This window comes from Mauremys mutica, chromosome 6 (assembly GCF_020497125.1).
Source record: "Mauremys mutica isolate MM-2020 ecotype Southern chromosome 6, ASM2049712v1, whole genome shotgun sequence".
Taxonomy (NCBI): domain Eukaryota; kingdom Metazoa; phylum Chordata; order Testudines; family Geoemydidae; genus Mauremys; species Mauremys mutica.
This window is the reverse complement of record NC_059077.1, coordinates 123,079,311-123,107,240: the sequence shown is the minus strand read 5'-3', so window position 1 is coordinate 123,107,240 and position 27,930 is coordinate 123,079,311. Positions and strand designations below refer to the sequence as shown.

Genomic DNA, 27,930 nt, shown 5'->3' with positions numbered 1-27,930 from the left:
ACCTGAGCTGGCTTTAATCCAGCGTGAATATCAATAGTGCCCATGCTGCTGCAAGCCCACCCAGTCCCCTGGGTACTATTACACGGGGAGCCAGCCTGTGCTGAAGTTTGTGCTGCCACAGCTTCACTGCTATTGATATCACGCTAGCTAAATTAAAGCCAGCTCAGGTATATGTACATATGCTTCAATCACACCTCCAAGTGCAGTGTAGACAAACCCTCAGCACCACTACATTTCCTTATAAAACATGATATACAAAAATTTCCCTTGGACTGACAGTCTCAAAAACCTCCCTATCCAACAGACACTGCTGCACCTCAACCTGCAAAATCCACTCCCCCATTTAACCCAGGCCCTTAGGCAACACATGGGAAAACATGCAAGTCTTCCAGCATGACTTGAAAGTCAAACATCTGGAAATGGTTAAACAACTTCCATTTTAATATTTATTTTTCAGTTTTTCGTGGTATGACAACCCTGCAGCAGGGAGCAAGCCTCCCAAAAAGATGCAGACTCATGCAAGCGGGGATCCAGCTAGCACTCTAAAAACAGCAGTGTGGATGTTGTGGCTCCAGCAGAGACTTTTGTCTAGCCACCCAAGCTCAGACCCAGTTGGAGGGGAGAAGCGGGGGAGGTTTGAGAGCCCAAACTGCTGCCCAAGCCACAATGCTCGCCCGGCTAGTGTGAGAGCCTGTCTACCCGGGCTGGAAGGCTCACTTCCAGCTCAAGTGTTGACAAGTGGCAGCTGGTCAACCTTGGCACAAGTGGGGTATAGTAGAAACGCCCGGGGCTCCCCACACCATAACTCTCCCCTTAGCCCCAGCTCTCTGGGAGCTCTTCCCCCTAATTCTCACCCCGCTTGGCCCTGGCCCCTGAAGTCTGCCTTCTCTCTTTACCCTAATTCCTCCCTTTTCCCCAGACCCTGGTGTTTACTCACTGCCCTGCCTGCCCCGCGAAAGTTCACCGTTAGCTGCAAGTCCTTAGGGCTCCCTCTGCCCTAGGCCAGGAGCAACAGATTTACCAGCTCAGAAGGGGGCTCTTTCTGCCCATTTGGCCCTTCTTCTTGATTCCTTAGCTCCTGGTCAACTTGTCCTCCAGCTTCTTCTCCCCCCGCAGACTGACAGGAGGAAGCCACCAGGATTCTGAGTGTGGTCCGAGGCGTTGGATTCACTGCCCAAACCACAGGCTGCACTGTAAAGTGTTACACTCAAATTGCCCCCATTCAAAATCCCGGTGGCTCGCCTCCTGGGCGATGGAGGAAGACACCTGGAGGCTGTTATTAAATCCAAATTCCTAACAGAATGTAGTTGCTGTGTTCTCAGTTCATATTTAGTGCCACACACGTATTTGTGTGGGCTTTTACAGGCGGGGCGGTGCCCCAGTGTCCTCTACACATAAGCCACCACTGGTGTAGACATACTCCTCCAAAGTTATTAGCATCCTCTAAAAACCACCAAGGGAGGCTGGCATCATGGACCATTCAGAGATGGGGGTTGACATCTCAATAGTGAATGAGAAATGATAGGTAGGGCGTGGAGTGACTATGATGGGCCCTGAAAGTGAAGACGAACAGCTTATGTTCGATGCTATAGAAAAGAGCAAGCGTCTGGAGGGACATGGACAAAGCAACAGGCTAGTAAAATGATATTTGAAGCAGCATTCTGAATGGATATGAGCAGCACAAGATTTGTCAAGGCCAGAGAAAGGGATGTTGCAGTAATCGAGACACAAGATGACAGACCTTGGACAATAATTTTAGCTGTATCTATATTATACTGAAAGAATCTGCAAGATTGAGATGTGTCATGGGTATGAGGACCTATAGAAACGGCCAAGTTGAACATGTCACCAAGGTTATGGCCTGAGTGACAGGTAGGAGTGGTGGTGTTGTCCGTAGCGATCAAGAAAAGAGGCGAGGGAAGATTAGGAGCAGACTAGCATGACCCGTGTTTCCTGATTAAGTGTTGACAGCTTTGTCACAATGCTTTTGTGCAAGGAGTAAGGACTCCCACACGAAGCTTAACTCAATTTTCTGGTCTTCATGGGTTTAACATCTTAACCGTATTGCCTAGTTTCTTTGCTATGCATTTTAGGATATTTTCAAGAAAACATCTTCAGTCACACATAAAACTCGAGACAGCAAAAGAAGAACTTCTGCAGCCCTAAAGCTACATGAATTTGTGTTGTGCTTGTAAGTGAAGTGACTCATTGGCTCAAGAAACAAAAAGTTCCCTTTAACCTGACTTTGAGCAGACAGGGACGGTACAATCATTCAGGCGACCTAGGCGGTCGCCTAGGGCACTGAGATTTGGGGGGCGCCATTTTCTTCGGCAGCGACCACGGCGGCCAGATCTTCAGCCGCCCCAGTCGCCGCCGGCATTTAGGCGGAAGGAGCTGGGGCAGGGGAGCGCAGGGAGGGCCGCCTGCAGCAAGTAAGAGGGGGGAGAGGCAGCACGCAGGGGAACTCCCTGCCCCAGCTCACCCCTGCCCTGCCTCCTCCCCGAGCACGCCGTGGCCGCTTCATTTCTCCCGCCTCCCAGGCTTGCGGTGCCAATCAGCTTAGGCGCCACAAGCCTGGGAGGCGGGAGAAGTGAAGCGGCCATGGCGTGCTCGGGGTGCTCGTGCGCGGAGGAGGGGTGAGCTGGGGTGTGGGGGGTGCCTCAGGGCAGAGGGTGGGGAGCTGCCGTGGGGGGGGCGCCTCAGGGTGGAGGGGGGGAGCTGCCGCGGGGGGGGCCTCAGGGCAGGGGTACCGGGGGGGGGAGGGCGCAAGGTGGAAGTTTTGCCTAGGGCGCGGATCATCCTTGCAACGGCCCTGTGAGCAGATCAGTACAAATGCACATGCCTAGTATATGCCTAGGCTTGGCAGAATTTGATTTCTTTTAATAAATTCAATGAATAATATAGATGTTTCTTTTAAGCATTTTTTTTAATTATCTATTTAAATTTTCACAACTGTGGAAAACTTGAGCGGGGGGAGACAGTGATTTAATGACAGTAGATGCTGAGATTCAAAAAGTTAAACCCACCTAAATATGTCACTGCTCCAGCTCCACTAATGCCAGCAGGAAGGATAGCTCAGTGGTTTGAGCATTGGCCTGTTAAACCCAGGGTTGTGAGCTCAATCTTTGAGGGGGTCACTTAGGGAGCCGGGGCAAAAATCAGTACTTGGTCCTGCTAGTGAAGGCAGGGGCTGGACTCAATGACCTTTCAAGGTCCCTTTCAGCTCTATGAGATAGGTATATCTCCAATTACTATTTTACATACATTAAGGTGGGACTCTAATTTAAAGTTCTCAAGCAGCATTTTTTTTTTTTACTTTGCCTATTGTAAATTTTGATCATCATCACTGGGAATTGTGTGTCTGTGTGTGTACACCAGCATTTACCAATACAAATCTAATCATTCCAAGTACCTTCTGGCAAACCGCCCACAGGGATGGGAGAGGCATTCTTGCCTTGAATAATGGAATGCTTAATGCAATGCTATATAAAGGAACATGGCTCTCTGCTTATCCTCAGCCCCTTCCACCTGTTGGAGTGTGGGGATCTTCTCTGATAATTCATACGAACTCAGGTTACAGGTAAGCAACTTTCTCCAAGTACTAACCATTATTTTTTGGCTTGTTGCTATTTATAAAATTGGGGGGGGGAGGGGATTGGGACTATAAAAAATGTGGAAAACTGTAGAAAGAAAAAGAGTATCCAGCACTGCTGACCATGAGTAAATGTTTCCATCTCAGCAGAGAATATTGAGGCACTGTGAAATGTTAGCAGTATCAAGGTCAGACTACTTTTAGTTAAAGCAACATTAATGTAAGAAATACATCTCCTTATTTCATAGTAAATAAAATAAAAGCTAAAAGTCAAAGCCTAAGTAAGAAAATTCAGAGGTGACTGAAGTGTGTATAGGCCATTTTGAGATCAACATTCCTTTTCAAGAGTAGACTGTATAATCGGGAGTCTCGCTCAGCAGATCTGTCCATTCGTTGATTAGTTCATTACTTTAACAAGCATTTGCTATTTGGCACCAGAAAGTTAAGCTAGCCAGCTATCAGACCACAAAACCAATGATTCTTTTTACAATCAAGACAGTGAGGGAAACTATACAGCTTCTGTATTAAATATTAATTGATTTTTCCATTATTACCACCTGCTGAGGAGGGGCAGTCAGTTTCATATAGCTGATGTGGTTTTAAAACCTCTGAATTTGTTTTATGAAACTAAAAAGCTAACAATGCCTGTTTTCTTACTTAAAATGTTGTCATGTTCCAAGTATCTGGAAAATACAACCAGTTATCTTCAGTGTGCAGTATTTCAGCATCACGCAAACTACTTTAGTTGTATATGCAAGTGTCATAGGGTAAGAGGCATGTAACTAGTACGCTGCATAAATTGTTTCTGATCTAGTAAATCAAATGCAAAATTACACTCATTAGAACATTTCTTAAAGTAATGTGAAAATGAACACTTTTTATGATCTTCATTATAGTAATCAGTATGATGCCATAGTGACTATATCACATTTCAATGTCACTCTCTTTAAGTGGGTTCAAATTATACTATACCTTTAGCATACGCCAGGAACTTCAGATAAGACTTTGCTCGAGGATACATCATAAACAGCAAAAGGCTTCAACTAGATTTCTTAAGGAGTGGTCTCACCTTAGCTGGAAGTTTGGGATTCTCAAGCATCTTTCCAAAGGCGGATAAAATTACACACATAAGTGCAGAAATCAGCATCATCACTCCAACTGCCATTAACCATGATATACTGCAGAAATAGCACAAGCTTTCCGCTGATGTGCATACAATTACATGAACTGCACACAGCATCAGGCACATCAAGTAAAACAGCAGAGAAAACAGCGGAGGGGAGAGTGGCACTTCAAATTCAGCCCTGCTGCTCAGTGCTTTCGGCATGCTGAGCAAAAGCAGAAGCAGAACCTAGAAAAGAGAGCAAAAATATTGGGATGGTCACTAGATAGATTCAAAACTACAGTTGGAGTATACAGCAAACATTCAAAGGAAAACAGTGTTGATGTTTTCCATACTGCATTGCTAGTAAATATATTTTGCACCAAGGTTGTGTGTGATGGAAGGCACATGCCAGACTGGGCAGCTTTATGTCAATTGTAACCAACGAATACACTTACATATTTTAGTGTTTTTAAAGTGATATACAAACTGTTGCACAGAAATCCTGCAAGCCCTCAATATACAAAACTCCTGCTGATTTCAATGGCATCCCTGCACAGGGAGGGCTTGCAGAATATACCTATCTCCTAGAACTGGAAGGGAACTTGAAAAGTCATTGAGTTCAGCCCCCTGCCTTCACTAGGCAGGACCAAGTACTGATTTTTGCTCCAGCTCCCTAAGTGGCCCCCTCAAGGATTGAACTCACAACCCTGGGTTTAGCAGGCCAATGCTCATACCACTGAGCTATCCCTCCCCCCAAGATTATGCACCCCATGCAATAACTGCAGTTTTTTGAGATGTGTCCCCCTATGGGAGCGCCACTCCAGGTGCACTTGTGTCCCCTCTGTAGGGTTGCCAACTTTCTAATTCAAGAAAACCAAACACCCTTGCCCCGCTCACTGCCCCACCCCTTCCAAGGCCCAACTTCCCCGCTCACTCCATCCTCTCTCCCTCTGTCGCTTGCTCTCCCCCACCCTCTCTCACATGCTCATTTTCACTGCAAGGCCCAAACAGGCACATTATTGTTTTGATAGATGTAGTGTGCTAAGTTCACGCTTTATTTGTTACAGGACGCTAGAGCTGGCAGCAAAATGGTCAAAAAGGGTAATTTAAAAAAAAATGAAATTTCACAAAGGTTTTCATGATTCTTTCCCTGCCCTCTTCCCATTTTTTGTAACCAGCTCCATGTTTTTTGTTCACTAATGTTACTGTAATTTTATGTGTGGAATTAGAACCACACATTATCACAGCTGCAATGGGTCCATTAAAGTCCCACTCCTGAAGCCCAAATACAAATCCATAGAGCAAAACCACAGCAATGCACCTGTCCAGATACCTGTATAAATAAATCTGTAGAAACGGACTCCCACACCTACATGCAGATACACACGTGTATTCATGTGTACACATCTAGTATGCACTAACACAGATACTTCCACATTATTTAATATTACACTTATTGTTTAGTGCCTAGAGACCCCAACTAAGATCAGGGCTCCGGTGATGGGTGCTGGACATACACATAAAAAGAGAGAGTCTGCAACAAAGAGTTTATAATGTAGCTAGACAAAGGTGGGGAGAAATGCATGATATATTGGCTCTTCTGAAATTACTGGTCAACAACATTCACTTTAAGAAATAATACATTTCTTCTACAGTTCCCTTCTCTTTTAAAAACTTGTTATGAAATTAATACACACATTTTATTTCATCAATTTTTTTTGTGTGCAAGCCAGCAAAAGGAATAAAAGTCAAAGAATTAAGCTGCAAATTTTATTCACACCGGTATACACACATGCGGCAATATACACACCTCCCTACACAAAGACACACAGTCTCTTACACTCTTACAATGCATGCACACACTTGCCTACACAGAGATGGGTTTTCATACACTTTTCCAGGGACTGCCTAAAATCACCCAACCAGGAAGGGAAGAGGGTGGGCTGGAGGGGAAAAGGGGGGGGGCGGGGTGTGGAGGAGAGAGGCTGGGGAGGGAAAGAGGCCAAGGACAAGAGCAGGGTGGGGGTGGGAGGGGGCAGTGAAGGAGAGAGGAGGGGTTGTGGGGGGGTATGCGGGGTGGATGGGGATGCAGAAGGCTACAGGGGCATGAGGATGTGGAGGGTACAGGGGTGTATAGGGACATAATGGGAGTGCAACAGTGTTTGGAGGTGAATGGAGTGCAGGGCTGTGGGGTGCAATGGACATGGGGTGGCGGCTCTGGGAGGTGGAGAGGATGGGTGGGAGAGCGCTGTAAGGGGTACAGAGCTGGGATGGGTAGGTGTGGGGGGCAGAACAAGATGGGATGCGGGAGGGATGCAGTGAGGGGGATAGGGCTGCGGGGGGTTGGGGCAGGGAGATGGGGGTGCAGAAGGGTTGGAGCAGGGAAGAATGCAGTGATGAGGGTGCAGGTGGGGTGGGACAGGGAGGGATGCAATGACAGGGTTATGGGGGTGCAACCCCACTCCCAGCACTAGGAGACGGGGATACACACCTCAAACTCCGCCTGGGTGCTGGTGATGGGGCAACAGACAAACCGCAGGGTACCGCAGGGCACGCGTCGCAGCTCAAACCCAGCCACACGAGAAGAGTGAGGACAAGAGGGCCAGGCAGCAGCAGGAGAGGCGCACGCCACACGACCCCTCAGCCGCCGCCTGCAGAGCACTCTCGAGTCGCGTTCATGCTAGTTCCTCCCCTGCCCTAACCCAGCCAATGAGAGCTGTGCCTGAGGGTGGAGCAGCACTCGGATCCCCCGGCCACTCCTAAGGCTAGGAGCCAGAAATGCCGGCTGCTTCCCAACCCGGGAGCCACACAGCGCGGCGGCTAGCAGGGAGCCTGCAGCCCCGCAGCACGGCAGCACCGCCAGAGAGTCAATGGCCCAGTCAGTGGTGCTGGCCGGAGCCACCTGGATCCCTTTTTGACCGAGTGTTCTGGTCCAAAACCGGACACCTGGTCACCCTACTCCTGTGCCTTTGACTGGAGATCTCTTATAGCAGTGTCTGTTCAGCCCGTGCACATGTACTAATCAGCCTCGTGCCCCAAGTCATTGTTACATAGCGCTGCATGGGTGAACCCACCTTCAGTTCCTTCTCTACTGTGGCGCTGTAGACTAGAGAGCGCCAAAGCAGAGGGGAAGATGGGCGCGCAGTGGAGCACCATAGGGACACAGTTCTCGAAGAACGACAGTTACTGCACAGTAACTGAAGAGAGTCTTTATGGGTGCTCCATTCTAGGTGACTACCAAGCACTTTCCCTTTAAGGAGGAGGGGGCTTTAGAGTCAAGTCCAGTATGGAAGAAAGTACACCTGAGCTGAACAGAGCAGCAGCAGTAGCAGAGTCAGGAGTTATTGCATAGTGGTCACCGCACGTATTGTGACAAAGTTCCTCCTCTACCTTGGTGGGTCCTGCGCTTATTGGCAGATTTGCTCACCTCAGTGATCTTCCCCACGGTCTGGGTCAACTCCTCCTGTGTTTGATCAGAAGTTGGGAGGTTTTGGGGGGAACCCGGGCCCACCCTCTACTCCGGGTTCCAGCCCAGGGCCCTGTGGATTGCAGCTGTCTATAGTACCTCCTGTAACAGCTGCATGACAGCTACAACTCCCTGGGCTACTTCCCCATGGCCTCCTCCCAACACTTTCTTTATCCTCACCACAGGACCTTCCTCCTGGTGTCTGATAACGCTTGTACTCCTCAGTCCTCCAGCAGCAGCACACCCTCTCACTCCCAGCTCCTTGTGCCTCTTGCTCCCAGCCCCTCACACGCACTTCCTCTCCTCTGGCTCTCCCCTCCTTGACTGGAGTGAGCTCCTTTTTAAACCCAGGTGCCCTGATTAGCCTGCCTTGATTGGCTGCAGATGTTTCAATTAAGGCAGACAGGCTGATTAGTTCTAGCAGGTTCCTGATTACTCTAATGCAGCCCCTGCTCTGGTCACTCAGGGAACAGAAAACTACTCATCCAGTGGCCAGTATATTTGCCCTCTACCAGACTCCTGTACCCCACTGACCTGGGTCTGTCACAGTATGTACAGAAGACCAAGTAGCAGCTTTATATATTTTAATAATGGGCTCGTTTTTGAAAAATACCATAGAGGTGAAAAGGGACCTTGTAGCATGAGTTCATATGTCTGAAGATGCTTAAATATTATGAGATTTGTAGCAAGAATTAATGCAGTCGGATATCCACTTGGACAGTCTGATTAGAGATTACAGACCTTTTTGATCTATTTGTGAGCAAGACAAACAATGTGCGGGGTCTTTAGCCCTATCCTGGTAGAAAGCCAAGGCTCCCCTGACATCAAGGGTATGCACCAGTGCTTCATTTATCTAGGTGAGGTTTAGGGTGGAAGACTGGCAAGTGAATGGGTTGGTTAATATGGAACTCAGAGAAGACTATGTAAAAATTTGGGGTATGGTCGCAAAGTGACCTTGTCCTTAAAAAGTACTGTGAAAGGGCGGCATGCCATGAGTACCCTATTTCCCCGATCTGTTGCACTGATGATATGGCTAAGAGGAATGCCATTTTCACTGATGAATGGATGAGTGAGCAGGTAGCGATCGGTTCAAACGGTGGTCTTGTAAGACATTTAAGAACCAGATTGAGGTCCCAAACCAGAGTTGGACACTTGACTGTCGGAAAAAGATTTCCAAGCTCCCTGAGAAACCTCACTGCTGTTGGGGGGGAAGGGGGGGGCAAAAATGGAATAACCCTCTATTGGAGAATAGAAAGCCATCTTGGCTGCCAGGTGGACTCTAATGGAGCTCAGCAATAGCCCAGACCTTGTTAGTGTTAGGATACAGTCCTGTATATCTGGCAGCAATGACGTCGTCGGTGGAATATGTTTGAGATTACACCAACAGACAAAATTTGCCCATTTTTGAGAGTATGTGTAGTGAGTAGACTGTTTCCTCCTGTGTAATAGTATCCGATCTTCTCTGAGCAAATTGTCTCTAATCCTGTAATCAACCAACCACGCTTTGAGACAAAGCGCTACTAGGTTGGGGTGAAGGATCTTCCTGCCTGCCTGGGAGAGGACATGAGAAGCAGCCTGGAGAGTGACCAGTAAGCAAACAGCTGTATCAGGTAAGGAAATCAAGTTTGTTTTGTCCAGCTCTGAACTATTAGGATGATTCTGGCTTTGCCCTTTTTTATTTTGAGTAGAATTTTGGGTATTAGAGGAGAGCCAGTGGGAACGTGTACAGAAGATCCAATGACTAATGAAAGTGAGAGGCATCCCCCCAAGGATCAGTGACCCAGCCCACCTTTGGAGCAAAACTGGGCCCAGTTTTTCTCCAGATAAACTTGTTTATCTCCATTTCAAACAAGTCTATCATGGAAAGTGGGTATGCCCTATTGCCAGAATATGTGGTGTAATGTGCTAGAATCTATTTCCCACTCATCACTTTGGAAGAAGTGCCTGCTAAGTGCATCCACAGTCACTTTCTGAACCCCTGAAAGATATGCAGCTGTGATGACAACCTGATTGTGTATGCACCAATTCCAAAGATTGACAGCCTCAGTGCGGAGGGAGGGGAGCTTGCTCCTCTTCCTTGCCAGTTGACATAAAACTTGCATGACATGTTGTCCATCATGATCCTTATGTGTTTGCCCCTGATTCATGGTAGAAACTGGAGACAGGCAGATATGACCACTCAGTTCCAGGAGGTTGACGTGTTGCATGGTCTCTTGTAATATCCATTTTCCCTGGGCTGTGAGAGTATCCAGATGCGCTCCCCACCCTCGCAGGGAGGCATCTGTCATTATGATGACCACTGGGGAAAGATGTGCAAATGGGACTCCTGCACAAATGTGATAGTCTTTCCACCAACGGAGGGACTCCTTTACTTAGGTGGGTATGGAAGGTATAGCATATTTAAACTGTGTCTGTTTGGTGAATAGACAGTCCTGAGCCACCCTTGAGTGGCTTTCAAGTCTTATGTGGTCTATGCTAAAGGTACTAGCTGCCACATGCCTCAACAACTGAAGACAATTCTTGACCAGGGCGCTGAGCTGGATAACATGGGTTACGTTGGAAAGGGCCACAAACCTATGCAGTGGAAGGGAGGTTCTTGCAGTGTTACTGAACTGAGAGGAGCTCCTATGAATTCTAAGTTTTGACCTTCTAAGAGGTCAAAGTGGATTTTTGAATGTTCAGTTGTAGGCCCAATTTGAGGGAGAGGTCTACGGCTTTGGAATTTGCCCATGAAGTTAGCGCCAGGGAGTGACCCTTCAGCAGTCAATCATCTAGGTAAGGGAACACTAAAAAAATACCTTTCCTGCAGAGCTGTCCTGCTACTACTGACATGACCTTTGAAAAGACCCTCAGGGCAGTAATAGGACGAAAGGGAGCACCTCGTACTGAAAGTGGTCCGAGCAAAACATAGGAATCATTTGTAAAATGGGTGGGTTGCAATGTGGAAATATGCATTCTGAAAGTCAAGAGCCGAGTATAAAACCCCTTGATATAACGATGGAATTATCGCAGCAATGTCTACATTTTGAATGTTTGTACCTTCATATGAAAGTGTTGAATAGCCTAAAATCTAGGCTAGGTCTCCAACCACCATTCATTTTTGGTACTAGGAAGTACCCTGAATAAAATCCCTTTTCTCTGTGCTGCATGGGAACTGGTTCTATAGCAACCAGGCATAGGAGACAGTTATTTCTTGACAAAGCAAACTCTCATGAGAGGGGTCCCTGAAGAGCAACAGGGAAAGTGAGCTGGTCTGCGGAAGAGTAGTAAAAGAGATGGTGTACCCTAGGGAGATGGTCTCCAAAATCCATTCTTCTGTGGTGACTGACTCTCAAGCCCACCTGAAAGGATAAAGGCAGTTGCCAATGCAATGAAGGCAGGTGAACTGGTGCAGCTCGTAAGGATGAGGAGGCTAATTCAGACCCTCAATTAGCCCATCAAAATTGCTGATTGGAGGTGATAGGCCAAAGATTGAGAGGTGGATGGTTTCCATCTCTGGAATTTCTGCCTCTTCTGATGCGGTTCATACAACCTCTGGGAGGTCAGGAATTGGGCAGGACAGAATCTCTGAGCTGTTTGGGACTTGCTACACCTTCTCTTGTAGGCAGGTGTATAGATCCCAAGAGAATGCAAAGTAACCCTGGAGTCCATGCCAACCTCCTCAAGAGAGAGATCTGCAAGGAGTCAGCAATTCTCTTAACCAGATAATGAAACTGTTTAAAATCATCCACCACGGATGGAAGGAGGAGGCGTAAGTGCTTCATCCGGAGATGAAGGGGGAGAAGTTGACCAGAAGACAGACCTCTTCATTGTGTCTAGCTTCCTGCTTCTCAAAGGTTTCTTCTCGAGGTCTTCTAGAGGGGGCATCTGATGAAGGCTGCCTATCTCTGCAACAGGTGGTGCCTGAAGTTGAAAAATTGCTGGCATGGGCTGCCCAAGGGTCCAACTAAGGCCAAGAAGATGGTGCAAAAGGCATATGAGACTCTGGCAGATATCTTGTGTCATGAGTGGTGATTGGCTCAGAGACTTCTGGAAAGGTGCCTCTATAGGAGTGAGGAGGAGAGTCCTGGACCAGTATTTGGGAAACCAAGGCAAGATCTTCTTCAGAATCCTCTTCCTCAAACTCTCTATGGAATGGTGAAGCCCCAGGAGAAATTTGAGATGAAACCGCCGGTACAAGGTGAATTTACAGCTCTCTCAATGCCCTAGATAATGAAAGTATGTCAGAGCCAAGAGCAGAGAATCAGGCATCTCAGACACAGCCAGGTCTTGCAGAAAACAAAACTCCTGCAGTACAGAATGTGCTGTCAGTACAGAGCCAGTTGTCTGCACCAAAGTAGTAGTGGCTGCGGGAGCTGACAGCACCATGAGTCTCAGCCGGTTTGAGAGAAGTGTGGTTGTAGCCTGAGTGAGCTTCTTTGGTACCAAGGAAGTAGAGGAAGAGCTCTTCTTGCCACCTCAGTCCGCTGACAGTACTGATGATCTCTCCAGGTGCAAGGCTTTGCCATCTTTCTGTCAAATGGTGCCCTTGGTACCTGAGGAACCAGCAGCCTCATGAGTACCGGACTGGAGAACAGATAGTGCTGATGTAGCTGAAGACACTGACAACCTCTGCTTTTTAGAAGTAGATTCCTTACCTGGTCAACTTGGGTTACAGTCTTCGGAAGACTTATGAGAGGAGTCTTGGGTTTTTCTCTTAGATGCCCTTGAGGAGTGTGGCTCGGAGACTGGTGTATGGAATGTGAGGGGGAGGTGGGTCCCTTGGCCTGGGTCAGAAGCTGTATGGAGCAGGAGTTGAGGGCACTGAGCTCCTTGCAGAAAGCACTCCTTTCCCAGGATTACACCTTTAAGCACAAAGAATAAATGTTCCTACATCTGAGAATTTGACCCTGATTGTTGAAATGTGAACTTTACATCATCATTAGGCACAAACAGAACGTTGGCATAGCTGCTCTTTTCTTTTTATATAGAGCAGCTCTGTTCATGAAGCAATATTGGCTAGTGGATACAAGAGCAGTTAAAGTTGGAGCACATCTGCTCACTTACTGTAAATATCAAAGCATAGAAAGCATAAACCAAAGAGATTATACCAAAAGTTTCTTAACACTTATCCCATAGAATAATTTTGGTGTGTTAAAAAGTTATACTTCATCTTTCAATGGGAAAGAGTTAACATTGTGAAACAGTTCCCAATTTCCAGCAGTAATAATTACTAAGACCATACTATGTAATCAAAAGAGCAAATTGAACATTTCTGCTCTTAGCCGCTTCATAACGAGATGTGAATTCACAAGAACATAAATTGGGAAGGGACCTCCTGGGACATCAAGTCCACTGTCCCCTAGCACAGCCAATGCCATCATATAACCTCCTTCCTAAACTTATCAATTCATACCTCCAGGACTATCACAGTTCCCACCATCATTGAATACATGTCGTATTGTGCCACTTGCTTGCTTAGTGAAGAACTCAGGATCTTCAGAGCCTCTAAATATTGCTTAAGGACCTTTTTGCCAAGGTTTAAGAGGACTTCTGAATTATTTCCTTCTAGGTAGAGCTTGATCCAATTCCCATGGGATTTTTCTGCTATCTTAAAATGCTCAAATCCAGGATCTAGTAAGAAAGGAACAGGTAAAAGGATCGGTAAGTAAATTAGTAATTATCAGAGTCCTGATTATATTTTTACACTTCCCAGGAAAACCTTGCTTCAGGACCTAAAACAATTGTAATTTCACACCAAGAAAGATATAAATCCTAAATAGGCAATCAAGTCTATAATGAGGTAATTACCCCAGAATAAGACTGATTAATCCCCAAACAATGAAACAGTAAAGCCCTCAAAGTTGAAAATAAGTAAACCTACTGAAAACGAAAAATCTATAAAAAATTAGAAGAACTTTCCAAACTGACACTCACTTATATACTTATGTACTTAAGTCCTGTCAGAACTCATGTGTTCTCCATTAGGATCACTAGTTATCCATAATCAGTATAGGCCAAGCTGGATATCATCTGTTGGTGGTTCTCTAGAGGGAACATCAGTTCTTTCCTTCAACTTGTGTGGGCAAAGCAGCAGGAATTTGTATATAATGCGATATGAACTATTTTATTTTAGTTTTAAACAATAACACTGCCAACAATGCCTTTTCTGATTTAAAGTGTGAAGTTTTCCATATTTGTCTCACTGTCCAATGAGAGACAGCTTGTTTTCTGGGTTCTATCCAGCATATTCAAAATGTCTTTTTGCAATATGGAGCATGTAACTTACACTATTGATGGTAAAGAATGAGTTTGTTAGAGCCTTTATCAGTGGATAAGCATAAAGCATACAGGTCAAGCCAGTCTCTCATTCAGAAGTGGACATAGGTACCGTGAGACTAATATTAGACTGCATCCCTGAAAAGAAATCCTTTTAAAATGTTTTTTTCAAACACTTTTTACTCGTATCAATAAAAATGTGAAATTGCTGAATTCAATAGACTCAGATATGCCAGCAATACAGAAACACACAGCCATTCAATCTTTTTTCACTGAGTATCATTCCCTGATCTTTGCAATCAAGTCCCCAACATACGTATTTTTGTAATTTCACCTGATAGAGCCAAATAAAATTAATAGAAACATGCACTGTTACATCATGCAGTAAATAATTTCAGAAGTGATTTTGCATGCCTCACTTTTAGAGTGTCCAACCTGAAACACTGCAAGTGGCCTGATTTATCAGATTACCTACCAGCTGAGAATCAGGTCCCTTTCAAGACAGATTCCCAAAACCCTAGACTTCTAAAAATCTTGGTACTGTATGTTTGCAAGTTCCCAAGGTTCTCTACTGGAATTAATCCCTTTTAAAGTTTATAGTTTCACAGAAAAGTCCTGTTTCTTAGGAAGCTACAATAGCCAAAAGCGACAAAGAGTCCTGAGGCACCTTATAGACTAACAGACGTATTTGAGCATAAGCTTTCATGGGTGAATACCCACTTCGTCAGATGTATTCACCCACAAAAGCTTATGCTCCAATACATCTTAATCTATAAGGCGCCACAGGACTCTGTCACTTTTTACAGATCCAGACTAACACGGCTACCCTTCTGATACAATAGCCAAGATATTTCCAAGACATGGAGACTTCAGCCTGATTGTCAAGCCTTTTAAATCTGAGTCCGTGAAAAGTGAAGGGATTATGATCAGATAGTCCAACCTTGTGCGCGACACAGGCCATAGAATTTCACTAAATGGCTCCTGCACCCAATTCATCACTTCTTGTTGAGCTAGGGCACATCTTTTGGAGAGAGATTTCATCTGGATTTAAAGACTTCAAGTGACAGAAGCTACCACATCCCTAGGTAAATTGCTCCAATGGTTCATTACCTTATTTTAGTCTAAATTTTCTTAGCTTAGCTTCCAGCACTGAATCTTATGTCTGCCTGATAAATTAAAGAACTCTCTATCAAGTCTTCTACTCATGTAGGTACTTGCAATCTGTAGTCAAGTCATCTCCTAAATGTCGCTTGGATAAACTAAATAAGCTAAACTTCTTTAGTCTCTTAGCTAGTGTCAATCGAATTTCTAGTATCAAGAAAAACAAAATTTCAGCAAATTAAAGTTTTGAAAGGAACAACTTGAGAAACAACCCCCCACAAAATTGTTTTAGGGGTGGTTTTCAGAGTCACTGGCTTTGCCCAAGCGATGGCCATGAAAACATGCATTTTCAAGGCCTTAAAGAGTTAACATACCCTCGGGGAAGGAGGCGGCTTTATCAGACAAGTACCAACATCTTCTGTAGAATCTAAGTTTTCATTTTAAAAATGAAGTTTCTAATGCTTATGGTTGCAAAGATAAGTTTCCAAATGTGAACTGTGAATTGAGGAACTGTAATCCTCCCAAGTCTGCACACAGAGCTGGTGCTCCTGCTCCTGCTGGATTGTCAAGCTGCAGAAGTGAAAACTGCTGCTATTCAGAAACTTCTAAGCAAAAGTAAAACTGACTGCAAATCTAGGAGCAGTAACAAAGGCAAGAGCGGAGTGAAAGACTCAAACTGAAGCTGCAGGAAAAATCCTATCAGAGAAACTGCCACCCCGCTCAGCAGCTAGAAATCTCAGGAACAAGAAGGGTGGCAGAGATGCACCTACACAGCTGCCAAGCTGTTGAAGGAAAATAATGTACCTTCTCCCTTCAAGAAGTCAGAGGGTGTTGCTTCAGGGGTGCCACACACTCATTAGTGAAAGTCTGATATGAAAGATGGAGGCCTCAAACATTTTGGTAGGAAACTATGCACACTCTCCCTTCCAGCAGCCTGCAAAAGATTGTTTCTCAACTGGTCATTGTCTCTGGATAGCGGCCATCCCATATTTTCTATCAGTGCCCATGGCCAGCAACGTGTTGGAATACCCTGGCCATGCCTCCTTTAATTCCTGAATCCACAGACTTGCTGTGTAACCTTGGGCAAGTCACTTAATCTGTGCTTCAAAACCCCATCTATAAAATGGGGGTGATCCTCTATCCCCTGTCTTGCTTACGAACCAAAAGGACATTTGGGCCTGGAGCTATCTGGGACACCACTGTACCAGGCACTGTTGGAACCTCTAGACACTATTGTAAAACACATTTTCTGTTACAGGAAAATATAAAATGAAGTAAAAATAGGAAGACTAAAAAGTTAATACTTTTCTTATTTCTGTTATGCTTTCAGAGTATTTATAATATAAAGCTGATTGACAATAAATTCAGTACAGGGTGAGCAGTACACAAGGAAAATACATCTTAGCCATTCACTGGGAGTTTTGAATTGTGTGGCAAGACAATTTTTTCCACACTGCCCAGTAACACCTTACTCTTCAGGCTGTTAAGTGTATGGTTTTCAAGCTCCCTGTAGTTTCTTCTCTTCAAACAGACTGTGCTTTTAAGCCTATCAACAGCTATCTCAAACCATAATTTAAAATAAAACAGAGTTGAACTACCTACCAATATTGCAAAGGCTAAGGTGACTGAAAGAAGAAATATCTGATATTTGCAAAGAGAAAATGGACTTTCCCAGAGAGAATGGGAGATCTGTTATTCCAAGACTCATCTTCCTCAGTGCTCTCGGGAAGATTTGAGACGCAGAAGATAACTGCTAGTTTTTCAATTGTAGAAACTCATTTACCCTCTGTAAACATCTGAATAAGAGTTTTAGTACTCTCCTCCCGAGACTGTAGTGCCACCGTCTTTACCTCTGGATTTTAACCAACTCCCTATAAATTCAGTTTTTCTCCACACTCTAGGATGGAAAGCATCTAGTTTATTCAGTTACATCAAATTTTGTTTCAAGAAAGTTACAGACACAATATGGTGTCAAGGAAACATCCACTGAATATTTCAGTTGAGATAAGCAGCAGAAGTATTTGTTGCATTAATAGTAAATGAATAAGGGCTCCTCTAGACAAACAATTTGTGTACTGCAACCTGGAGTGCAAGTCTATCCCCTGCTAGCCTGCCGTAAACCAACTGTCCATATGGTCCCTGCGACCAAGCACTAAAGTTGCCTAGTACCCTTGGATATATTCCCATTTCAAAGCAGAGTTCCTGCAAAGTTTGCAATAATGACTGTTAGATTTGAAGGTATTTTCCTTACCCCCAGGACTCTCACCAACTACCTTCTAAAGTAGCCTCCAACAGTTGTGAAATTAAGAATTCCATCCATGAATTTTTGGTGCATAATCTTCTAAGATTACAGATGATTTCAGCTAAATGTATTCCAGCAGTTACAATTTAAACCAGTACTTCCAGCACAAAAATTGAAGTTGCTGGAATCAAAGGACTTTTCTACTCTGAAGAGTGACTGGGTAAAAATGGCACTCACTCACTTGGGCCCATCTGCTCCTTGTATATATTCAGTTACAGCTGCTTACTTTAGGGACAGGGATTCTTTGCTTTTTTTTTTTTTAATACAACCGTTTACTCCCATTAGCCTGGCAGAGCTGCAGCTAGAAGAGTGAGCTAAATTATTTTTCTTCTGCAGCAACAAAACTTTAGTGAGTTTGTCAGTTACAGCTGTGCAATCCTATTGAAGACAATGTTGCACACGTGTAACTGACTGCACTCATTCGGCCTGCAGAATCTTTTGATGAATAATGCACGAGAACAGAAGGGCCCAGATTCAATTTACATGACTGGCTGAACTTAGAAACTTTACTTAATATTGAATCTTGAATGACAAATGGAACATCACAGTCATTTTTCAGTGTAGACTGAGACTTCATATTGCCATCCAAAATCCCCTTATTGTTGTGATCACTCTCAGCCATTTTATTATGTGGGGATTCTCACAGCAGAGCAAGGTAAGGATGACTCCCAAAGTCAAGGATTGGAATGACCTAGCACATCACTGGTCCAGCCAACACCAGAGGGGAACATCACAATGCTTAAGAGCAATATTGTTTATATTTTTGCACTGGATTTTTTTTAACATGTCAACATTAATTCTCCATCTTTGTTATTCCAAATACATTTATTTTTAAAAACAGTTGAATCTAACCACAATTTGACAACTGCAAATAATCCAGTTCTAGGAAACTAATATATAAATTAATGTCCTTGTGGCTCTGTAACTCCTACCTTCTCAAGCAAAGATAGAAGAAAATGCTTAAATTCAATGCATTAGTAACAGCACTATGGTGGACATATCTGGGTCATGGAGACTTAAGAATTCTGGTTGGATTTTATTCCTGACTGCTATATAGTGGATTGGATACAACAGATTTACAAGAAAAAAATGATCATCAAACATAAGACAATTCGTTCATTTCAGTTTTTTGAGGTAGTTCAAACATTTACATTTGCAATTATGGTATGGTTAGAACCATAAAAGACACTGGGCTTGCTTTTCTTCAGATGAAATTATTTTTTCCACATCACTTAATCACTTATCTTTTAAGTCCTCCTGCTGAATTCAGTTTGTTCTAGATCACTGAGCCTGTCAAGTTCTATTTTACTAGATTTTGTAACATGCACTCCCAATGTGCAGCCTATGCTGTCTCAATGTCTTGCAGATCCCCTGGTTAAGAGCAGGATTCAAGCAATAGGTAGCTCTTATAAATGTGGCTGTAATTATGCATGTTAATTCAGAATTATGTACTTCCATTCACACACACCATACAAGCTCCCTAGGACATTTCATTTTCTGACAGTAGGAAGATTGCGCTCCTAGAGTAACTGAAGTAACATTACGTAATGCATTTGTATTTCCACTGAAACATCGAGGACCTCAAAGAATAATATAAAACAAGATTTTGACCAAACTCCATAAGATAATTATGTAAGACACTATTTTATTGCATAAATCAGAAGAAAGAGTTTCAAAGTCTTATTTAACTTAAAAAGGGGGAGGATTAATCCAGGGGAAGGCAACCTATGGCACACGTGCCTAAGGCGGCACACAAGCTGATTTTCAGTGGCACTCACGCTGCCCGGGTCCTGGCCACCGGTCCGGGGGTCTCTGCCTTTTAATTTAATTTTAAATGAAGCTTCTTAAACATTTTTTAAACCTTATTTACTTTACATACAACAATAGTTTAGTTATATATTATAGACTTATAGAAAGAGACCTTCTAAAAACGTTAAAATGTATTACTGGCACGCGAAACCTTAAATCAGAGTGAATAAATGAAGACTCAGCACACCACTTCTGAAAGGTTACCGACCTCTGGATTAATCTTTAGCTCTCATTTCTTCCCACCCTCTCCACCCTGAGCCTCCTTTCTCATCATGCATCATGAATTTTCCTGGATAAAGCTAGAATTATCTGTCCCCCAGGGAAGTTCATAACCTGTCAGTTGGGAGGGAAGGGCTGACAGCTGGGCCTCATTAAGGACACAAGCCTTTTAGCCTCTGAGTTGAAGAAGAGGCCTTTTGATTCAGGGAGGAACAAAGTCTTCCTGGAATCTAGGCCAAGATGATCTCTGCATACCCGGTATATGTGGCCACATCTTCCATTACACTGGGTCAGCTTTGTACTGCTCCAATGGTCAAAAGCTGCCTCAAAACCAGCTGCCCCAGTGACAAGAGTCTTCATACAAAATGGGAAATGACTGCCTAGGAAGGAGTAGTTCAGAAAGGGATCTGGGAATCATAGTAGATCACAAGCTAAATATGAGTCAGCAGTGTAACAGTGTTGCAAAAAAAAGCAAACATTCTGGGATGTATTAGCAGGCGTGTTGAAAGCAAGACACCAAAGGTAATTCTTCCGCTCTACTTCATGCTGATTAGACCTCAACTGGAGTAGTGTGTCAATTCTGGGTGCCACATTTCAGGAAAGATGTAAACAAATTGGAGAAAATCCAGAGAAGAGCAACAAAAATGATTAAAGGGCTAGAAAACATGACCTATGAGAGAAGACTGAAAAAACTGGGTTTGGTTTGTCTGGAGAAGAGAAAATCAAGAGGGGACATTGTAACAGTTTTCAAGTACATAAAAGGTTGTTACAAGGCGGAGGGAGGTAAATTGTTCTTGTTAACCTCTAAGGATAGGACAAGAAGCAATGGGCCACATTGTCCAGATGCCTGATTCCAGACTGCCAAAACAAGTCGTCTACTCTCAACTCAGCCAAGGCAGAAAAACCTCAGAGGAGGGCGGAAAAAATGTTACAGGGATGTCCTCAAGGTTAATAGGAGGAAATTCAACATTTAACAACAACTTGTGGGAATTTATAACCCAGGACCGACAACAATGGAGGAACTGCTGGAGACAGGGAACTCAGCACTTTGAAAATCAGATGCAACTACATGTAACGGAAGAATAGAAGTGAGACAGCACGTAGTATGGCCCGAACTAATACCCCAAGGTCACCCTCCCTGCTCGGAAACACGTCTGCAATGCGGCAGAGTCTGCAGCTCCAGAATAGGCCTCATCAGTCATCAACGGACCCACAGATCATTTGAAATGGACAATCCATGAAAGACAATCATCCTCAACTTCGAGGGATTCCCGATGATATACATACACATATACATATACATATACATATACACACACACACACACACACACACACACACACACCCTCTACCTTTTTTCAGGCACCTAAGCATCATATTTAATACATTTATTGCCGATGCTACACACTGGACAGATTTTTTTTCAGTTCACTACCTTAGCCTCAGTTACTCCTTGATCATTTTCCCCTTCAAAAGATCCTACTGCTTTTGGCCTCAAGGGACAAGAAAAGTTCAGACTACTTTTAGAAAAAAATATTTTATATTTATATCCATCATCTGAAATTTCTCAAGGCATCATAGTTTTTAACTGGCCAAAACACAGTGTTTGCAAGCTTCAACTCACAACCAATCTCCTCCTTGAATGAAAAGTTTCTTATCCCTGCTAATTTTTGGTTAGCAGCTTCTCCATCACAAATAAGTATTGCATCTCCTCTGCAGAATTCAGAGGCAATCCAACTGGTACTCAAGGCTCCAGTTGCCAGAAGCTGGGAATGGGTGACGGGGATGGATCACGTGATGATTCCCTGTTCTGTTCATTCCCTCTGGGGCACCTGGCACTGACCACTGTTGGAAGACAGGATATTAGGCTAGATGGACCCTTGGTCTGACCCAGTAAGGCCATTCTTATGTTATGATCTAAGCCCTGCTGTTCAACTCAGGCCACTAGAAGAATTTTTTAAAACCTGTAGAAGCCCTCCAGCAACCTATTAGCATTCAGACAACCTGAAATTACATTAACTAACCTAAATATATAATTGCCTTCAAGTCTCTCTTTAGAGAAAAAAAAATATTTTGTATTCCAGTCATTTACCAGACTATCATAGCGGGCTGTATGAGAAGAGAATCTGCTAAAAGAAAGAAAATTAGCAGGCAAGAAATTTCTCATTCTGCTGCACAGCTTCTCTTCTCATTCATCATGAGTGGGAAGTAGTGAGCAGTGATTCACAGACATGGGGATAAAGGATAAAGCAGATTTCGTTATTATGGTAAAATTATCAGCAGAAATAGAAGTTGCCCCTAAAAAGCAAATCCTTGTAAATTTAAAAAAGTATGTGAGATCCAATACAGTCGCACCTTTTTCTACCAAAGGGTGCTTGTATAGAGGAATGGAAGCCTAAATTGCAAGACTTCCTCTGATGAGCCTCAGACTTGTCTCCCACACTGTCAGGTATCTTGAAAACCTCCATGAATGGTAACCCAGAAACTTAGCATGTAAATGGTGCAAGATTTTAACATCTTGCCTGGTGCAACTTTGAGGCCTTAAGGCCTGACATTTTGGTTGGAATGAGATAAACAAGGAACAATTGGTGTGTTCACTTCATATGCTTGAGATTTTTTATTGCTCTTGGAGTGCCCATTTATGCCACCCGCTTCTAAAGGTGTGCTAAGGATTGAAACAAAATGGGATAACTATTTTCCAGGAATTATGGAGAGAAGAATTTACCTTGAGCATAAAGGTTTCTCAAGCTCTAATAGCAGCAAGGGCAGCTACCCACTTTGTTCTGGTGCTTAGCTGTAGGCCCCATTGCTGTACAACAAACAGCACTGTACAAAGATACAGGCTGTTAATTGTAGGTGGTCCAGGTCCCTGCTATAAAAAGTCTAGTCTTTCCTGGAGGTGTCCCAGGCTGTCTATGAAGTTCACAGAAATGCCTTCTGGGCCAGTGGAGAAGTAGGAGGAAGACCTGAATTCTTTTCTATATCCTTTGTATGAATGGTCCTGAAACACATTACGTCTTTCTCTGCCTGGAGCATAATATCCATTGCCACAGAGAAGCTTTGACCTCTGGTTACTCCCAGGTTTGGGAGGAAGAGATACTTGTGCTTCAGCTCAGAAGCCAGCCTCTAACAGGAGGTAGGAGGAAACTTGCCCAAAGGGAATGTTATGCCATAACTGCTCACTACAGGGTCTCTTGCACCTTTACTGGCCAAGACACGATACTGGACTACGAACCACTGGTCTGAGCCCACATGGCCATGTCTAGGCTTTCTTTTTCCAAACATGCAACTGACAGAGCTGCCCAAGTAAGCTGAAGGGATAAATACTTAGATTTGGGGAATTCACCCTCTAGGTACGCTCCCCTCCCTTCAGGATTGTTTCCATAGTGAGCGTGCATGATTGGCTGAGAGTGAAAACTGGACTGGCTTTCAGCACATTTGTACTTGCCTGCCCACAAAGACCCATTTGGATGTGATCCAAAAATGACACTTAATTTTGCATTGCCTCTGGAGGAATTTCTGCAAGCACATTGAGAAATCCCATTCAGGAGATTGCAAACCACCAGCTCTTCAGTGGGGATAACTGGTTACAGATGATCATTGATACTAAGAGGTTTTTGTTCTTTGCAAATCTTTACCATGATGGTATAATTATGGCCAGAGTCATGCCTGTTTTGACCCCAAGTCAGCAATTCTCTGCAGTAGATTCAAAAAGTTCCGGATTTTGAACTGCTGTGTTTGAATCCTTTCCAATAGCTAGCAAGTTATGCATGGGTCTGTTTCTCTGTACTGGGCACTGACTACCTTTTTGTCCATGAACAAGTATATATACATAAGAAATGTCAGGTGGTCACAAGTTAAGACTGACTGCAGAGGGTAGAACAAAAGGAGGCATCTTGTACAAGAATTATAATGTCTCTTACACAAATGCTCCCTTTGCCTTTGTTATGCTGAGGATTTTGTTGGGGGCGTGGGGAGGAATCTAAATTTCCTTGACAGCTTCAGTTTTCTCCCCTCTGCTAGGAGAATAGTCTCTTCTTAAATACCCTAGGTGCTGGTAGCAAGCAACAGATTTCTGTGCTGGCTTTGACAGTGATGAATGAGGCCTTTATATATATTCTCAGCTACTAATTTCTTTGAGAAACGTGCTATCATAACACTAAAGTAGTGAAGTTTGGCATTATTTCTTTAATTACATAGAAGTCAGTAGCCCCTGCACAGAGTGCCTCATTCATGGATTTACATATCAAACTTCAGTCACATCTGACTTTACTTGAGATGCCTACTTTATGTGATCATGTCTCTTGCCCTTTGGTTAGCAGCTTGACCCCATATCTACGAACCTTAATTTAAAATTGCATGCATTAACAAACACTAATATGCTTAATTTAGCATGTACTGTTCTCAGAACTCACCTCGATTGACCTATCAGTTTGTACTGGTGAGTTGTGTTCTTGTTCCTAAAAACCTCAAATTGAAGTTTAACTGTCTCCTGCTGACAGAGAAACAGGACACTGCTGGATACCAGAAAAATAACTTCAACTGACTTACCTTTTTCATATGTCGGCATGTTCTCCTGAAGTAGTCTACTAAGCTGGAACCCATTTAAATGCAAGAACCTTAGTTGTTCTCTCATTGTCTTCCCTTCTATAACGGAGAGTATAATATTCCCAACACTGTTTCTTGAAATTGGCAGGCCAAGACCTATCGCCAACGTAGCAGCTAAGTCCGTCTGTTGCACAAGTTCTGGCTGTTTTAAAGGGCCTAGAATAAGAAGGAGAATACTTATATTACAAAATGATTCTGATTTGGAAGGTGGAGCTGCAAGCTTGGGTAGTCTCCGTACGTGTTCATGTGAACTAGATCAGACATCTTCCCACACCAGGGGCTCCTTAAAAAAAATTGGTTGGTCACAATCTAGCTCCTCTTCCTTTCCAGCTGCTGCACCGCAATAGAGGAAAGCAAAAGTGTTATTAAATTCTTACGTAACATTACTCTTCCACATTAGTAATTATTGTAGTTTTAAGCAAACATGCATGTAATTATGAATAGGACAGGATGGTCCATGAAACCACCCTTTGAACTAAGTTGTGGTCCACATTATGAAAGTGCATGACAATCCCTGTACTATATAAAACACTAAAGAAGCTGGAGGTGACATTCACTGAAGTGTACACTGTGAACTATTCTCGGATTTAAAAAATTCTGAGACTAATAATTTGAAATAAACGTATATTCATCATTTTCTTGAAACTTATTATCTGTATTGAGATGACACCCAAAGACTGACTTAATATCTGGGCTGCAACATGCTAGGCAAAAAGCACAAGAGATTTTAAACAGGAGGAACTAAGGCTGCAATTCTGCTATTCCACGTAAGCAGGCCTAATGATTTCAATGAGGCTTTGCGCAGGGTACCACCGCATGCTGCAGCTTGCAGGATCAGGGCCTCAAGGCCAATCCCATAGACCCTTCAACACATGAATAACTTCTCTCACATAAGTGCTATTGTGTGCATACATATGTGCTTAAGTGCTTGCTGTGTCAGGCGCTAACTTTCTGGAAAACTATCAGTATTTCCTTGTGTGTGACTTGCAAGCTACATGACGGCATTTTAAAAGATACTTTTAAGTGCTAGTGTCTACAAGAATAGCCAAGATGGGTCTTGCTATAAATAAATTCACTTCCTGAAAAAATATCACTACAGTATCTATTACTCTTATAGCGCCTTGTAAGAGCATTAGAAGTTCTCTTCTCATTTTTAGTCTTGCTTTGATGGTGTGACTCTAAGAGTCCCTCGATGCCAACTGGCAGAGGGTCCACCATACTGCAACTTATATCAGGCCTGACACACTCAGTGTTCCCAACACACATATTTAGATACATATTATGGCAACAGTATCTAAAGCAGAGGTGGGCAAACTACGGCCGACGTGACTGTCCTGCCCAGGCTTTGAGCTCCCGGCCGGGGAGGGTCCCCCCTCCCCCGCAGCCTCAGCTCGCAGTGCCGCCAGCGCTCTGGGCGGTGGGGCTACGAGCTCCTGCAGGGCAGCACGGTGGCATGGCTAACTCCGGTCGGGAGGCACGGCTGCCAGTCCTGCTGCTCTGAGCGGCATGGTAAGGGAGCAGGGGGATTGGATAAGGGGCAGAAGGTCCTGGGGGGCAGTCAGGGGACAGGGAGCAGTTGGATGGGGCAGAGGTTCAGGGGGACGATCAGGGGATGGGGAACAGTGGGGGTTGGATAGGAATGGGAGTCCCAGGGGGGCAGGGGTATGGATAGGGGTCACGGCAGTCAGGGGAAAGGGAGCAGGGGAGGGGTTAGATAGGGGGTGGGGTCCCAGAGTGGCGGTCAGGGGACAAGGAGCAGGGGGAGCAGGATGGGTCGGGGGTTCTGATGGGGGGGGGAATGGGAGGGGTGGGGCCAGGCTGTTTGGGGAGGCACAGCCTTCTCTACCCAGTGCTCCATACAATTTCAGAACCCCGATGTGGCCCACAAGCCAAAAAGTTTTCCCACTCCTGATCTAAAGGGTGCCGTGTAAGGTATCATATGTAAACCAGTGAAATGCTGGTCCTGAAAATCACTGTGGGTTGCATACAAAGAGTTATAGGCATGCACTGGAAACAGGTTCTTAAAACGTGTTTGGAAAGCAGTCCATAAACCCAGCCTGCCCTAGACAGAGGGACTTTGACGAGAGGGTTTACAGGCAGAGAACAATTACACAGAAGGTAAACAAAGTAATCAAACCCAGAAGAAGAGCAAATTATGATGAGGATGTGAAATCAGCTTAGTTAGCACACTTGGGACCCCAGAGTCTGAATCCTGCTTCCCAGCAGATCACCCTGACTCTTAAGGCAAAGACAATGAACTTTGGAAAATACAAGGAAGCAAAAAGCCACTGGAGTTAGCTATGACTTAGACCACATAGGGAACAGAACCCTCCGAGCATATGAACATGGGATTCTCTTGGCCTGAAAGGCAGGAGCTGCTGGTAACTTGATCTAAGTGAGAAACCTGCTTATGTAAAGATTGTAACTTGCTAAAATTATGTTTTAGTGACTGAAAACATGTTTTGTTTGTAACCATAACTGTCTTTTATTCTTGCTTAGAATCACTGAAATCTCTGGTCATGTCTACACTAGCAAGTTTACAGCAGCACAGCTATACCGATACAGTTGTGCCACTGTAAGGCCGCTCGTGTAGCTGCACTATACCAACAGGAGAGAGCTCTCCCATCGACATAATAAAACCACAGTGACATAGGCTTTGCCGACATAAGTGGAAGTGTAGACATGGCCTCTGTTCCTCATTAATAAACTTTTTCTTAGTTTTAATACAAACCATCTCAGTGCTGTTATACTGAACTAAGTGCGAGCTTTCAGCAAACCTAACAGACTGATGTGTATGGAGGCAGGAAACAATTTCTGAGAGTGTCCAGCGAGAGAGAACAGACACTGCTGGGAGACATCTCTGGGGAACTCATGTTCACAGATTGTTACCTGTAAGGCAAGATTTAAACTGGCAGAGCCTTGAGGAGTTTGCTGGCAAGGCAGACAGGCTGCTGGTCAGGGGCCTGATGCATAGTTTAGCAGCAACAAAGCTCTCATTTGCTGAGACAGAGGGTAACAGTGGCTTACAGTTCTGGGAGTCCTAAGCAGAATGTCACAGACGGTTTCTATTTATTCCCATGTTCATTCAAAATGCCACCTACAATCCTTAAGTCTTCTTTGCATGTAATCCTTGCATGCTAGTCTCAGCAACTTTCAGAATGTCATTAAAGACAAAAATGCATCTGACGAAGTGGGTATTCACCCACGAAAGCTCATGCTCCAATACGTCTGTTAGTCTATAAGATGCCACAGGACTCTCTCCTGCTATTAAAGATAAAAAGTTACCAATGAAGTATTCCAGTGGGTAACAACTGGTTGATATGTAGATTATACCAAATTTATTTAGTAGCAATTGGGATTTGCATCTCCCTAATACATTACACAAGTAATACTTGACCAGCACACTAATTCAAATATAACTGCCAGTAGGATTACCCAATTTGCATAAACAAGATCTACCAAATTAAACA

At 44.1% G+C, this 27,930-nt stretch overlaps 1 protein-coding gene across 1 annotated transcript in view; it reads right to left on the bottom strand.

The window, feature by feature from the left end:
• PIGG (phosphatidylinositol glycan anchor biosynthesis class G) overlaps window positions 1–27,930 on the bottom strand; it is a 134,176-nt gene that overhangs the window by 78,427 nt on the left and 27,819 nt on the right. Inside the window, exons 6-8 of the mRNA XM_045022088.1 lie at window positions 24,404–24,616; window positions 13,559–13,776; window positions 4,662–4,943 (exon numbers count right to left, since the gene is read on the bottom strand). Of these exons, the coding sequence (XP_044878023.1) occupies window positions 4,662–4,943; window positions 13,559–13,776; window positions 24,404–24,616 (713 nt within the window). The remainder of the gene's footprint in view (window positions 1–4,661; window positions 4,944–13,558; window positions 13,777–24,403; window positions 24,617–27,930) is intronic.